Source organism: Microtus ochrogaster, chromosome 19, assembly GCF_000317375.1.
Source record: "Microtus ochrogaster isolate Prairie Vole_2 chromosome 19, MicOch1.0, whole genome shotgun sequence".
Lineage (NCBI taxonomy): Eukaryota > Metazoa > Chordata > Mammalia > Rodentia > Cricetidae > Microtus > Microtus ochrogaster.
The window spans coordinates 43,269,890-43,284,665 of record NC_022021.1 but is presented as its reverse complement, the minus strand read 5'-3'; the positions used below and the strand labels follow the sequence as shown (position 1 = coordinate 43,284,665).

The 14,776-nt window shown below is 48.5% G+C and overlaps 1 protein-coding gene across 2 annotated transcripts in view; it reads left to right on the top strand.

Annotated features, from left to right (window-relative positions):
- The window catches only part of Trio (trio Rho guanine nucleotide exchange factor), a 287,626-nt gene that overhangs the window by 159,117 nt on the left and 113,733 nt on the right, over nt 1–14,776 (top strand). For both annotated transcript variants that reach the window (XM_026783734.1, XM_005356663.3), the window contains exons 12-20: nt 2,047–2,216; nt 3,102–3,276; nt 5,337–5,532; nt 6,225–6,391; nt 8,637–8,756; nt 10,260–10,451; nt 10,814–10,963; nt 12,916–13,030; nt 14,361–14,476. In XM_026783734.1, the coding sequence (XP_026639535.1) occupies nt 2,047–2,216; nt 3,102–3,276; nt 5,337–5,532; nt 6,225–6,391; nt 8,637–8,756; nt 10,260–10,451; nt 10,814–10,963; nt 12,916–13,030; nt 14,361–14,476 (1,401 nt within the window). The remainder of the gene's footprint in view (nt 1–2,046; nt 2,217–3,101; nt 3,277–5,336; nt 5,533–6,224; nt 6,392–8,636; nt 8,757–10,259; nt 10,452–10,813; nt 10,964–12,915; nt 13,031–14,360; nt 14,477–14,776) is intronic.

Below are 14,776 nucleotides of genomic sequence, written 5' to 3'. Positions count from 1 at the left end.
GGGGGGGGTAGAGCACAGTCGTCCAGGAAGTGGAGGATGTGTGTGTGTGTGTGTGTGTGTGTGTGTGTGTATGTATGTATGTATGTATGTGTGTATTAAGCTCTGCCAGGTGGAAGGCCAAAACTTGACCCCTAAATATTCCTGGCACTTCCCCCTAGAATTCAGAGGAAGCAATTTCTATGGAACCCAACAGGTTTTTCTTACAGCCTTTCCTTGCACTATAGTATCGAATGCTATTGTAGGGGTAAAGGGATTTAAATGTTAAGTTTGCCAGACCAAGGTACTAATTTTGGACAACTGAGAGAATACATTGAAAAAGATAGTTAAAAAAAATACCTCTCATGGACAGAAAATTTATGAATTTTCTTATGAGGTCTTTCTTAGAGAAAGCCAGCAACAGTGACTAAGGTTTACTGACTGTTCTCTCTGTACGTAGTCTCATCCAGTCTCCCACACTGCCCTGTGTAGGCGTTCACCTCAGGTCCACTTCTATAGGAGAAGCTGGGTTACAGGCCCACGTAAGAAAATACGGATGTTTCTGCCCCGGAGTCTCACTGGGTTCTGATCTCAGACAGGCTGTCCTCACAGACTGCAGCAATCAACTGCTGCAGAAACACTGGTTCCTGTCCCTGGGGTCGCATGCACATCTGCCTGTGGGCTGCATGTCAGGGCAACTCCAAGCCCTTTATCAATGAATAGATTGTTTAAATCTTTTGTAACTCAGTAGGTACCTTTGGTGGCATTTGTCATGTCCTCACCCACATAGGCACCCCATACCCTCCTCCCACAAGTGGAATTCTAGAGTGAACGGGAGAGAGCTAGCAACCCCTCCGAAGGGTGGACCAGGTCCCCCAGGCTCATACAACGTAGTGCACAGGAAAGATACCGGTGTAAAGGAAAGGGCTTGCCAGCCTGGTGGGCTGGTCCATTCATTTATGCATTCACATTGCTGGGGCAACTTCAGCAGAGCCATGATCTCAAGCAGAAGACACTGCTGAGATTTTAGGACACGTGAAGTCAGTGATTCTTTCTTCCCCGTTGCTTCTCAGCAGAATCAGTGCAGATGGAAAGAGACACATCTTTATAAGTATCCATCTTGGGAGGGCAAGGGCTGTAGTAGCCAAGTGACCAAGTGGGTTTGTCATTGGAAGCAAGTGCATGAGTTCTGTGTGTGGCTAGTCCCCTGCCCTCCTGCCTTGTGGAAGGCAGATTGCTAGCTTAAGAAGTCCGCTGACTTGATCATCATGTGAAGTATTTTGACTCTTTATTTAGTAAAATAGTGCCATCTATTTTCCTAAGCGGTTGGTTATTGGTTGTAGCAGCATATGCTCTGCTTCTTTGAGAAAGTCCTGTCTGTTTCGTTCATTTGAATCCACTTAAATGACACAAACAAGATGAGGAAGTAGCACAGAATTCAGGTTCTAATTCCCACTTGGGAGAAAGCAAGACCTGTTGACACACTGTCTTCCCATAGTAGGATGACCACGCTGTGTGACTGACAGATACTGGCCCTGGGTTCCTGAACTGGGTGTGGTCATTTCAGGAGCACACATCTCCACCCACAGCTGTGGATAATACTGTGACTTCTGTGCTCTCCTGTGCTCCAAGGGACCTAAAGCACTCGTGTCTGAGTGGTGGTTTAGTAATGGAATGGAGACTGCAGCAGGAGGCGTGTCTAAGAATGCCTGTGTGCCCAGCAGAGGTTCCTGTTTGAGAGACTCTCGGTTGTTTCCTTTCCACTGAACGCCAGATTGAGCAAAAGGGGAGAGTGGCTTCTCTTCCCTTTCCTTTTTCTCCTTTGTGACAGCCTCTTCCGCTCGCTGCCTGTTTATTTTTGCTCCACGCTGCAGTGACATGTTGCTCTTTTTGTGCATGTGTCCCACTGGCTGCCGGACTCTTGGGGACACTCCTTCCTCTCCTTTCTCCCTTTCCTCCCCCTCCTTCCTTCCTTCCTATTCTGCGGGAGCAGTCTGCCACGGGCATCGTCCTGATGTGAGCGTCCTGGTCCCTACAGCACTCACTCACCGTGCCCTCTCTGGTCTGCAGCTGTGGACATGGCTGGAGGAACTACAGAAGGAGCTGCTGGACGACGTGTACGCCGAGTCGGTGGAGGCCGTCCAGGATCTCATCAAGCGCTTCGGCCAGCAGCAGCAGACCACACTGCAGGTGACAGTCAACGTGATCAAGGAAGGGGAGGACCTCATCCAGCAGCTGAGGTGGGTCTCACCTCTACCCCTCACCCCTACCTCTGCCTGGCCCCACACAGATCCCAAGCTGCACAATGGGTTTCTGCTTTTATCATTCTTCGAACAAAAAGTTCCGATATGCTCTCTAGAAGGCCAGGGACAGTTTTCTTCTCATCCCGCTTGAAATCCCCTCAATTGAAAAACTGTTAACTGTTCACCTTAACACTGTCTAACAGCCATTAGAATTTAACTTTCGTTACTGTGTTATCATTGCCTATTTACTGAAATTTCCTTATAAATGGATGCATTTGAATCTCTTAAGACCACGTCCTCTAGCCCCAGGGGACCTGCCTGTCTAGAGTGTGGCAGCTTGCCCATTTTTCAGCTCAAGGCCAGGTGGCCTGGAAGGAGGCATGGCCAGTTTGGCTTTGTTTCCTCTGGAGGCAGATTTGAAAATTCCTTTGAGGGACTCTTAAGGGTATCCCCCTGCCCCTAACTCACACGTCACTCAGGACAGTTGATGGAGTCACTAACTAAACAGCCTTACACGATCGTTAGTAAGGATTTTGAGTACATTAGAGGTTTACCTCTCAGGCAGGAGGATTGCCACTGCAGAACCAGACGCCCGCTGTTCTCGCTGCTTAGAGCTCCTAGTGTGGGTTCTGTAATAGTGGACGTCTCGAAAGAGGGCCATAAAGAGCACAGCTGTGTCCTTGCAGCCTGCTCAGAGGAAGGGGGCTGCTGGTGTTTTGATAGGGACAGTGCCTTCCCTTCTCTGAGACAAAGTCTGACTTCCTGCCGGCCTTCTTCCCCTGAAGATTTGCGTTGCCGGATCTGGTGTCTAACAATGTGAGACTTTCTCATTCAATTCCTGTTTGTCTCACTGATGTCCCGTCTGCTTCTCCACTCATACAGGGACTCTGCCATCTCCAGTAACAAGACCCCACACAACAGCTCCATCAACCACATCGAGACGGTGCTGCAGCAGCTGGACGAGGCTCAGTCCCAGATGGAGGAGCTCTTCCAGGAACGCAAGATCAAGCTGGAGCTCTTCCTGCAGCTGCGGATATTCGAGAGGGATGCCATCGATGTGAGTGGGCAGCCCCAGCCTGCAGCCCTGCCCCCAGCTCCTGTCCTGTGTCCCCACTACCTGAGCAGAAGGAAGGTCCCAAAGCACTGAAGCTCCTGTGGCCGCCGGGAAGGTGGGGGGTGGTCAGCTCGCACTCTGGGGTGGGGACTACACTGGGCTAAAAGAAGATGAGGAGGACGGCACAGGTGGCAGCAGCAGAGTGTGCTCTGAGGTGGAGGAAGTGCCATGCCTCCCCTGGGGCAGATCAGCCCCAGTCAAACAGTGCGGGACTACACCACACTCCCCTCTCCTAGAGAGAGCGGCCTGTGGAGCCTCCTCTTCCCTCCTGTCCTCCCTTCACACATCCCTCTGTCTTCCGTTTTCTCTCTTAGTAAAGGGACTGATTGTAGCCTGTGCATTCTAAGGACTAGAACTCACCTCCCCCCAATGAAAGTGCCCTTTGGTTTCCATAATTTCTAAGCTAGAATGGGTTTTCCTATTTGATATGTGCAGAGAAGAAAGAAATACTTCTTTTACCTTTATTCATTGAGAAGGGGGCGGCTCTGCTCAGCAGAGAAGGGTCTCATGCTTGAGGTAGTGGAGCCAAGCCTGAGTGAACGAGACTGAACTGTGAGAGACTGTCAGAAGAACCAAAGCTACTTCATAGCCCATGGGAGCCGTGTCCTGGTGCCTGGCTGCTTACACAGCTGGTGGTCAGAACTGGCACACGCATCCTCTCCAGACCACTCAGGTCTAGCCTGTGACTGCAGGGGTATCTCACTGCCTCCCTTGTGTTAGCGCTCATTCGTACTGCTTGTGGGGTACTCACCTGCCCGGTCCCTGAGCTGCCTCAGAGGCTTGGGACTGGGTGCAGAGGAGGCCGGAAAGGCCTGCACAGACTGTGTGGGTCTCTCAGCTGCAGGGAGATCCTCTATGGGCTGCTCCCTTTGGCTTGTCCTTCAGCCTCATCTTGCGGGGCATCTCCGGAGGTGGCACAAGGTCTTCCTGCAGGTACCTTCAGCTGTCTGGCTACCTGTCCAAACTCCATAAAAGTAGCTTTGTCTTAGTTAATAACAAGAGCTGCATCAGACCCCCTCTAATCAGAGTGACTGTCAGCCTGCTCACTGCTCTCCGTGTTTGGCCCTCAGATCCTTGTTGAGACACAGAGAAGGCATGCTAGACTCTCCCCTGCAGGGACCCACTGGCCTTGGCCTGTCTGGGGCTTGGGGTGGCAGCAAACAGGACAGCCCTGTTTTCTTCTGACTCCAAGTGACTTTCTCTTCTGAAACTTAGCAGGCTATTGAATGTTTTCAGTTGCAAGATAGACCAGCCAGAAGCATAAGTTGAAGACCCTCTTCTAGAGCCTTCTGCTAGTTGAAAGTACTTCCTACTTTATTTGTATTGATATAATTTACCCTTTTTCAAAACCTCATCAGGAAGGACAAACGCGTGCTTTCCCTGGGTGGAAATTACAGAACAAGTGTCCTAGGTCACGCTCCTATGCCAGGCAGCAGGTTACAGAAGCCGTCGATTTCTTGAACCGCGGCAGCGTGTCCTGTTCTCTGACAACTGTGGGGCAGCTGAGGCGCAGTGCCGTGGGGTCACCCTGATAGCTGGTCATTTAATCCCCTCTCAGCCTTTGCCATGGTAGCTCACCAAGCCTTGATGATGGTGCCTGGGACCGCTATTGTGTCAGAATTGTAAAAAGGAATTTTCTGTTTTCTTCTCCATCTCGTAGGTAGATGTTTTTATTCATGTTTCACTTCAGAGTACTGAGATAGTTGCTTTCTCCTTCCAGAGGCTGCTGATGTGATTAGTGGCAGAACACCTGCCTACTGTACACCAGGCCTTGGGGCCTTTTCCCAATAACAGTTACCTGATGAGGGTAGGAGCCCCTTCCAACTCTACGTCCATTTGTTTCTTTAAAAGTTTTTGAACTGGTTTATTCAAGCCCGATCTCTATCCCACAAAACCAAACACGTGTGGCTTCCATGCCCTCTTTAGACCGTTGGCTCAGACTCAGTGAGATGTGGCAGCGTGTGTTATAAGCCCTGATTTGCATAGATGCTCCTCTCTCTCAGATCATCTCCGATCTCGAGTCGTGGAATGATGAGCTTTCCCAGCAAATGAATGACTTTGATACAGAGGACCTGACCATTGCCGAGCAGCGCCTGCAGCACCACGCAGACAAAGCCCTGACAATGAATAATTTGACTTTCGACGTCATCCACCAAGGACAGGATCTTCTGCAGTATGTCAATGAAGTCCAGGCCTCTGGTAAGAAAGGTCCTCCATCCTGTGCCCACTGTGGGTTCTTCCCAGCACCGCAGCACTCGGATGACTGAATGCTGAGCCATCACCTGCCAAGACCAGTTCTTTTAAAGGAAGTGTTTGCATTTAATTTCACACAGTACAGTCACATTTAGCTTTATGCTTAGGAAACTTACCCTTAAGTGTTTCAAGAATTGTTTCAAGTAATAAGAACCTTAATGATGCAAAGTGGTTGGTTGTCTCTGGGAGTGCAATGTAAAACCCAAGGCGGTGTTTGCACATTCCCTAATTTTAGCTTCTGTGTCCAGCAGATGTCACTGCAGACCCAGTATGTGACTGTCGCACAGGGAGCTTACACTGCAGCGTCCTGCATGCATTGCTCACTTTACACATAGCCACTTAAATACTTCCTGAAGTGCACCACCCACTCACTTCTATCAGCTGCTACTCTGTCTCTGAGTCCCTGCGGTAGGAGGTGCAGTTGGTTGGCTCACCTGTGCGCCTCCTCACACCCCAGTGTGCTGGATGTCTGTATAAATGCATCACTGCTGCCCTGGGCCTCTCTGAACCTGCTGGCTAGTACAGTTGGTGCCCAGTGCACAAGCAGTTCCCACACTACATGGGTAGTGCCCTGCTAGGTGAGAGGAGAAGGTGGCAGGTGTGAGCTGGCTTCTAGGGTCTCCCACCACTGTTCACAGGTGTGGAGCTGCTTTGTGACAGAGATGTGGACATGGCCACCCGGGTCCAGGACCTCCTGGAATTTCTTCATGAAAAGCAACAGGAGTTGGATCTAGCCGCCGAACAACACCGGAAACATTTGGAGCAGTGTGTGCAACTGCGCCACCTGCAGGCAGAAGTGAAGCAGGTGCGTGACACTGAGGCATGATGGGAATTCTGGCATGTCAGCTTCAGGAAGGATTTCCCATGATCTCCATGTAGTTGTCCTGATATGTAAAGTTAGACATACTCCAAGACAGCATCTTATGGTAAAAGTGGAATCCATAGCCTATCCGGATGGCTGGCCGAATAGTGGAAGAGCGCCCAACTCAGTAGCCACAGCCCGAGAGGAGGTCATCCTTGCATTTGTTTTGCTATCTGGTGGTCTCTTGTTTAAAGCACATTACTCCCTAGGCTAAGGAAATGCAATATTTCTTCACTAAGCTTTTGTTAAAGCCATGGACTGTAAAGTTGGGAGGGGGTCTCTTGATTTATCTGCATATTAAGTATAATACCACATGGTGTTGAGGCTAAAGCAAGGACGGATTAAACACCAGCAAGAATCATATATAGATATTGCACTTGAACCCATGGTGAGGGATACGTTGGAGTTCTCCAGTGAAGGGGCTTGATGGAGAAGTGGGGCTGTTATATTCTGTCCGTGCCATAGAAAACCCTTGTTGGCCTTGTTGAAGGAAGTGCTGGAGCCTCAGACACAGCCTGGTGCATATGTGGTCATAGTCACAGGAGAGCGCATGCTCCTACACCGGATGTTTCCTTGTGTCCTGTTGTCGTTAATGCCATCAGTATCAACAGTAGAAGGAAATGAAGCATTGTAACCTGCCTCAAGAAAAACCACTTGTTCAAGAGATGAAGTAATTATGCCCTTTGCAGACTGCCTTTGCTTAGACTGCGGAGGTGGCTTTAAAAGGCCGAACCACACAATGTGTCTGCAGTGTTGTTGACCTGTTCAGTGTCCCATGTGCTATAACGGGCTCAGATTTTGCTGATGTGTAGTGTCTTAGTTAGGATTGTCATTGCTGTGATGAAACACCATGACCAAAAGCAACTTGGGGAGGACAGGGTTTATTTCAGCCACAGTTATATATAACAGTTCATCATTAAAAGCAGCGAGGGCAGGAACCTGGAGGCAAGAGCTGATACAGAGACCATGGAGGGGTGCTGCTTACTGGCTTGCTCCTCATGACTTGCTCAACCTGATTTCTTATAGAACCCAGGACCAGCACCACAAGGATGGCACCACCTATAATGGGCTGGGGACTGGGCCCTCTCCCATCAATCACTAATTAAGAAAATGCTTTACAAGCTTGCCTGTGCTCCTATAGACTTTAATTGAGGGTCCGTCATCTCTGGTGACTCTAGCTTGTGGCAGTTGACATAAAACTATGTAGCACGGGGAGCCAGATAACAGTCGCACCTCCAGGCATTACCTCAGTGTTCGCAGGCATCAGGAACCTGAAGGCAGGAGCAGCACGGGTGTCAGAAGAAGCAGTTTTCAGAACTGACCCAGAGACTTCTGTTCCAAATCACAGGCCAGACTGGGTGTCTTAAATGCTCTCACCAAAAAGCTGGGAATTGTTTTCATTTTAAGCGTATTACAAAAGGAAAATGTTATACATGTACCTTGGGGTCTCAGCCGCAATCCAGAATGAGCCTCCACAGTGATGGTGTCCTCTCCTGTCCAAATTGATTTCTTCCTGTGTGTGAACTTGGGAGTCTCATGGTTTGGCCCCTGAACATCGTAGTGCAACCTATTTCACACCTTGGCTGTTCTATCATTTAACACCGGCATAGCACAGGAAGGCAATGAAGCAAACGGACTGCCCTTACTAAGCAGGTGACCAGTCTTGCTGTGGATTAGCAGTGAGAATCTGAACAGGAAGTAGCAGGGCTCCCTCAAAGGATGCAGAAATCTTAGAATGTGGAGCCTGACCTGTTCTGGTCTGTGTTTGCATAGCCTGCTGAGTTCCGCTGCCTTCTCAAACAGCAGACGCGCAGTACTTTCAAGGCAGTGCTTGTGATGAGAGCCCTTCAGGGACTGTGGGCTGTGTCAGGATAGTCAGGGAGTCAGTGCTGCCCCCCTATGAGTGTTCACCTTCCTCATGCCACAACCCTTTAATACAGTACCTCATGTTGAGGGTGCCCCCAACCATAAATTTATTTTTATTGTACTTCATAACTGAAATGTTGCTACTATTATGAGTTATAATGTAAATATCCCATGGTCTTAAGTGACCCTCATGAATAGGTCGTGACCTAAAGGTTGAGAGCCACTGCTCTATACCACTTTGCTGACCCATCCCCCATCCCAGGTGGTTTGCAGGATGCACTAGACATTCCTCTGCTTACAGTTACCCTATGTCCTGTTTCAGGTGCTGGGCTGGATCCGAAATGGAGAGTCCATGTTAAATGCTGGCCTCATTACCGCCAGCTCACTGCAGGAAGCCGAGCAGCTACAGAGAGAACATGAGCAGTTCCAGCATGCAATTGAGGTAAGGCAGTGCCTGAGGGTGGACCTTCCAGCGTAGAGACCAGCCTGATAATTCTTGGTGTGGCACCAACCACTGGAGCCAGCTGTGGCTTGAATGGAAAAGGAAGACAGTGCTCATCAGTTCCCCATTGATTGTGGAGAAGGAAGCAGCCCACAACTGCAGTGAAGTGAGGACATCTTGAAGCAAGTATCCAGTGTCCAGGGCCTCCTTCTGTCCCATTCCCATGAAAGGGTCTTACTTAGCAGGATGCATGATCTCTGATTAGAAGTATCTTAAATCTGGGAGCTCAAATTGGAGCCTGAGCTGGGGCACTGTAATATCTTGCTGATCTTACAGGCACAGTGTTATATGTAACCAGTTTGGACAAAGTAGAGCGCTAGGGGTGTGAAGGGTCTCTTGCTTTGACCAGACAGTAGTCATTCTGATGACAAACCTCTCCAAACTTGCTTAGGCAACAGGATTCACCTTTATAGATTGAGGGCAATACTACACCAGACAGCAGCCAGAAGCCGTATCCAGTCTGGAGAACTCACCCTTGCTGTTAGTATTGCACTAATTGCTTTAGAATGGGTTTCTTTAGGGGTGGGTAATAGTTGTGATGAGTGATCTCAAAGTATAGGCAGGGCTTCAAAGGGGGGTGTTTGAGGATAGAAACCTTGATGTTACTGGAGAAAAAGCCAGAGAAGCCAGCTCTGTTTTATTCCCGAGGTCAGTATAGTGTCAGGTACTCACGCCAGTGGCAGCCTCTTCCAGGCCACCTTGCAAACCTGCATAGCTGCAGTGCCCAGGGGCTTTTGGTCATCAAGGTCAAGTCAGTCACTTGGGAATCTATAGTCAGTGTTTACGGGATCATTCCCGCTGTATCAGGAGAAATGAATGATTGTTTTTCCAAGGTGCTTGAGTGCCCTTGCTGCTGGTGCCTCAAGTTCTAGATCTTTCCTGCAGAGCCCTTGGCATTCAGACGTCAGGTTTCATTTACCGTGTGATTTTCTTTGTGTGTGACTTGAAACATTCTCAGCCTCTTTTCTCTTCTCTCTCTCTCATCTTTTAAAAAAATCGCCAGTTCTTCAAAACTCTTTTCACTGGAGTCTAGAGCTTCAGTTGGAAGTGAAAAGGAAAGGCATTCTCTATAGCCTTTTCTTTCCCACTTGTTATTTTGCCTGCAGTAGCTGTCACAAAAAGTAGGTAGGGATAATAGACTTGGCGGAGTTGAACAGAGCTTTAGACTATCAGTTGCTAAGAGTTGTTCCTGTTGCTTCTCAAATGGAAAACCCCAGAGCTGAGTGCCATTCTCAGAAGTCTTAATGCATTTCATCCTTCGTTAGATAAATTAAATATCAGCTTGGTTGCTGCCAGGCCTAGAACTACCCTCCATATTGGCAAAGCATCCTAGTGAGTAGTAAGTAGCTAGGCTTGATTCTCTTAGCCATGACGAGCATTCCAGTTCCTGCCTCTGTGTGTGAGGCCCTGCTGAATGAGCCTTCCCGTTTTTCCTGTGTCTAGAAAACACACCAGAGTGCCCTGCAGGTCCAGCAGAAGGCCGAGGCCATGTTGCAGGCCAACCACTATGACATGGACATGATCCGCGACTGTGCAGAGAAGGTGGCCTCACACTGGCAGCAGCTCATGCTCAAGATGGAAGACCGCCTCAAGCTCGTCAATGCCTCGGTCGCCTTCTACAAGACTTCAGAGCAGGTGGGCAGAGAGGGCCTGCTCCTAGGCTCCTGGTGACTGACTGTTCTGCCATTAGGGACAGCTCCGCCCCCACTGACATAAAACAGTAGTGAATGCTCAGGTCCAGGTGAAACAGAAGGCATGCTCTGCAGTGAGTTCCCTTGCTCCGTCAGCTGTCGAGAACAGCGAGTGACAGCAGCTGAGAGAACACAGCCTTTCTCTCGTGTGGAAAAACATCGGGGCAGTAGGAAACTCAGTTCTGGCTTTGCTTCTATTCTAAATCCCTCCCTGCCAGCCTCAAGTCAGGCAAAGCCCGTGGTGGCCTGTAGCCGGTTAGACAGCAGGTGCTAGGTGATTCCTGAGCCTGGATCTTTGTCCCGCAGGTCTGCAGTGTCCTGGAGAGCCTGGAGCAGGAGTACAAAAGAGAAGAGGACTGGTGCGGTGGGGCCGACAAGCTGGGACCCAATTCTGAAACTGACCACGTCACGCCCATGATTAGCAAGCACCTCGAACAAAAGGAGGCCTTCCTGAAGGTATAGGGCTGCGTCACATGCTTGATTGAGGGCCACAGGGTCTCCTGACTGTCACTTAGAAGTGATTCTTGTAGGTTGCTGGTGCATACATAGATGTATAGTTTGAACTTGAACTTTCAGAGGAGGCCCGCACACACGGCCCTGACTCTTGCCTCATGTGGAAAGTGACTGGGCTTCCGTGAAACTCACTGTCTTACCAGTTTTTGGAGAATGAACTAGAAGTCTGCAAATAATGTTTGGCTAGAGGTTACCATGCTGTGTAACGGTATAACAGTGATGAGATTTCTCTGAGGCAAAGTTACGACTAACAGGAAGGAAGCCCCATGAATTTTGCAGACAGGAAGTGATTGGCTGGTTGATATGGTGAAGCACAATACCTATAGCTTGGACATTCAGCCTCTTTAGGCCTACAGATGGCATCTTGGAAGATGGAGAGACACCAGGTAGGGTGGACGCCAGCGCCTATGGCTGAGAGTGGGTGCTAGCATCAGGAAGCAGCCTCTTAGTCCTGTTCACACAGGCTGTCTTCTTCCGAGAAAGTTAAATGCTGGCTCTCAGGAGTGCTTCATCACGTTTTTATGTACATCATTTTGGCTCACACAGAAGTCACAACTGTGCCTTGAGACAATTACATTTTTTTAAAGTGGTCAAATGTTCAGAAACACTGGCCACGGGGATGCGTCCACACTGGACTTTTAAACAAGCCCTGAGCATCTCTAGCTCCTTGGCAGCTGGGCCCATCAGAGACGTGGCTGTTTGCTCATCTTCCTCACATTACACAGGGTGGTTTCTCTCACGGCTTCAGCATTCTGCCTCCTGTTGTGTTTCATGATCTGTTCCTGGTCTGAAGGTCATCTCCCAACAGGATTGTTTAGTCTGGAAAACTGCATTGTGACTCTTTGCATTAGGGACCTTAGAGAGAGCACAGGGATCCTGGTGTTGAGTAAGTTGGGATGGGACCACCATTGTAGTTCCATACACTAATTGTAACTGTGTCAAACAAGAGCGTGGGTCTACTCCCTGCTGGCCTCTGTTGTTGGTTTACTATACCAACCTCCGTTAGGTGCTTTAGTTGGGAGATTTGCCTCTCTTGCTCCAGAATGCACATAATAGGAATCGAATACCACTTAGTTAACATATTTTCACAAAAATTACACAGGAATTGTGTGGGTGAGGATATAGAAGGGACCTGTGCGTCTGTGGGTGTTCCTGCCCCTCAGTCTTCACACTGAGGATCTACTGTACATTGATGACATCACCCAGGGGTTGCCTAGCACATCAGCAGTTCCCAGTCACGTGCCTCCTCAGCAATGCAAAATAACTAACCTCCCCAGGATTTGAGGATTTCACACTAAGAACTGAGGGATGAGTTTGGCCATTTGGGTTCCTTTACATATTGTGTGACAGTCTCATCTGTGAGGAGCGGGGCAGAGAGCCTGGAAGTGTTTACTGTCGGTCTGGCCTTTACAGAAATCTAGGCCCAGTGTAGCTGGGCCCTGTGCTACCAGCTTCCCATTAGTCTGCATGGTGGACTGGAGCTGCAGGGACCTCAGGGCTTGACTGGAAAAGGAAGGGTTCCGCTTCCTCTTTGACCGTAGGTCAGTGGCTGCCATCGGTGTCTTGCCACACAGCCTGTGCACTGAGCAGTCCTAACATGATCTGACCTTGCAAAGTGAAGGAGTCTGTTTCTTTTTAATTTTAAATAGAATTTAATCTCTGCATTTTGTAAACATAAGTTAGCCAAATGGCTGTTAAGTAAAAGACTTCTGATAAAGCCTTATGAGATTGGCGTTTCCAGATTCTCAGAAACACAAATCTGCATGAATCACATCACCTATACACTGTCCCCCAGTTACATATCTGCATTAGTCACATGACCCATATACATTGTCCCCCAGACACATATCTGCAGGAGTCACATGACCTCTACCTTGTCCTCCATTGTTTCTTAGGCTTGCACACTGGCCCGAAGAAATGCAGACGTCTTCCTGAAATACCTGCACAGGAACAGCGTGAGCATGCCAGGAATGGTGACACACATCAAAGCCCCGGAGCAGCAAGTGAAAAGTGAGCATGCTGCCACTCCACTTCCCTGTTGTTTGTCCTAAGTGTCAGGTAATGCTAAAGACAGCCTCATTAGCTGGCAGTTTAGTAACGGATACGAAGAAATACGTAGCCCAGTAATATACTGAGTGAGCTACGTACAAAACAGAAAACATCGTGGTCAGGCGGATAGTTACTGTCCATGCCTGTTAATGTATGTGAGTGGACATATGTCAGAAATGAAGATGGCAGTTATTTAAATGCTGAGTCGTTTTAAAAGCTAACTCAGAATCATGGACCAGTATTGTGGCCACAAAGTGCTTTCAGTGATGTATAGCTAAGACATGGTTAACCAATAAAAGCAAACTGCAAAGTGTTATATAGTTTGTACCACTTGAGTATAATACAATTTTTTAAATTAATTTACATGTAGATGGATAGAAAAGGGTCTGGGGAAATTTATACCCAAGTTTAATTAGTGGGGTTGGTATATATAGAACGTGAAATAGATGAAGCCTAAGGTATACAGACAGAGTAAGTAGCTGCTGTAACCACTTTCACCCAGCTGAACCTGAGTTTTATCTGCAAGCTTCTGAAACCTCAAGCCCACCCCCAGTGACATACTTCCTCCAACAAGGCCACATGTCCTAATCCCTTCAAATGCCCTCCTCAGCACCAAATAAACAGAAGTCGAAAGTGAAAAGGTGGACCACGAGGATGTAGATCAGTTGACAGTGTGCTTGCCTGGCATATGGGCAGTGCTGGGTTCAGTCCCTAGTGCCCAAGAACCAGGCATGATGGTGTACTTCCGTGATTCCAGCCCTCAGGTGGCAGCAGAGGTCAGAAGTTAGAATAGGTTGTCTGAGCTATCTATGGAGTTCCAGAGATATCTGTTTAGCAAATTAGGTCTGTGACTTATATGTCCCAGTAGTTTTTCCTGATTTTTTTTATGTGCCCAATGTTTTGACAGTAGCTATTGTTCATCAGTTTTAGTTTCTATGTAAGGTATTTTTGCCTTCACTGCTTCCTGGTTCTCTGCTTCTCTAATTCCCTCCTTCCCCTCCTAAGGCTTTATGATTAACAAGTATAAGAAAACAGCAAATTATTTTTAATTATTTTAGCTCTATTGCACTGTTACTTTAAGACAGACTCTCATATGTATCTCACAGTGGCTTCAGACTCAAGGGTGAGAGAATAAGGAGTCTGCTCCAGGTGCCGACTGAGGTCTTAGACAGGAGCAGCATCTTTCTTAGCCTGTCTTGCTGTGAAATAAGCAGAGACATCTAAGTGAAAACAAGAGATTCTAGTGTTTCAGTGGAGACAAGCACCAACATCTTTTCCTTTTTCATCTCAGATATCTTGAATGAACTCTTTCAGCGGGAAAACAGGGTATTACATTATTGGACCATGAGAAAAAGGCGGCTGGACCAGTGCCAGCAGTATGTGGTCTTTGAAAGGAGCGCCAAACAGGTCAGTGCATACCGGGCTCCCCATGCCCTCCTCCCATGGTCACACAGGAGTGCTCAGCAGTTAGTGCTCCACCTTTGCTCACACAGGAGTGGTCAGCAGACCAGTGCTCCTCCTATGCTCACACAGGAGTGCTCAGCAGTTAGTGCTCCTCCCATGCTCAAACAGGAGTGAGTGCTCAGCAGTTAGTGCTCCACCTTTGCTCACACAGGAGTGGTCAACAGACCAGTGCTCCTCCTCACACAGGAGTGCTCAGCAGTTAGTGCTCCTCCTATGCTCACACAGGAGTGCTCAGCAGTTAGT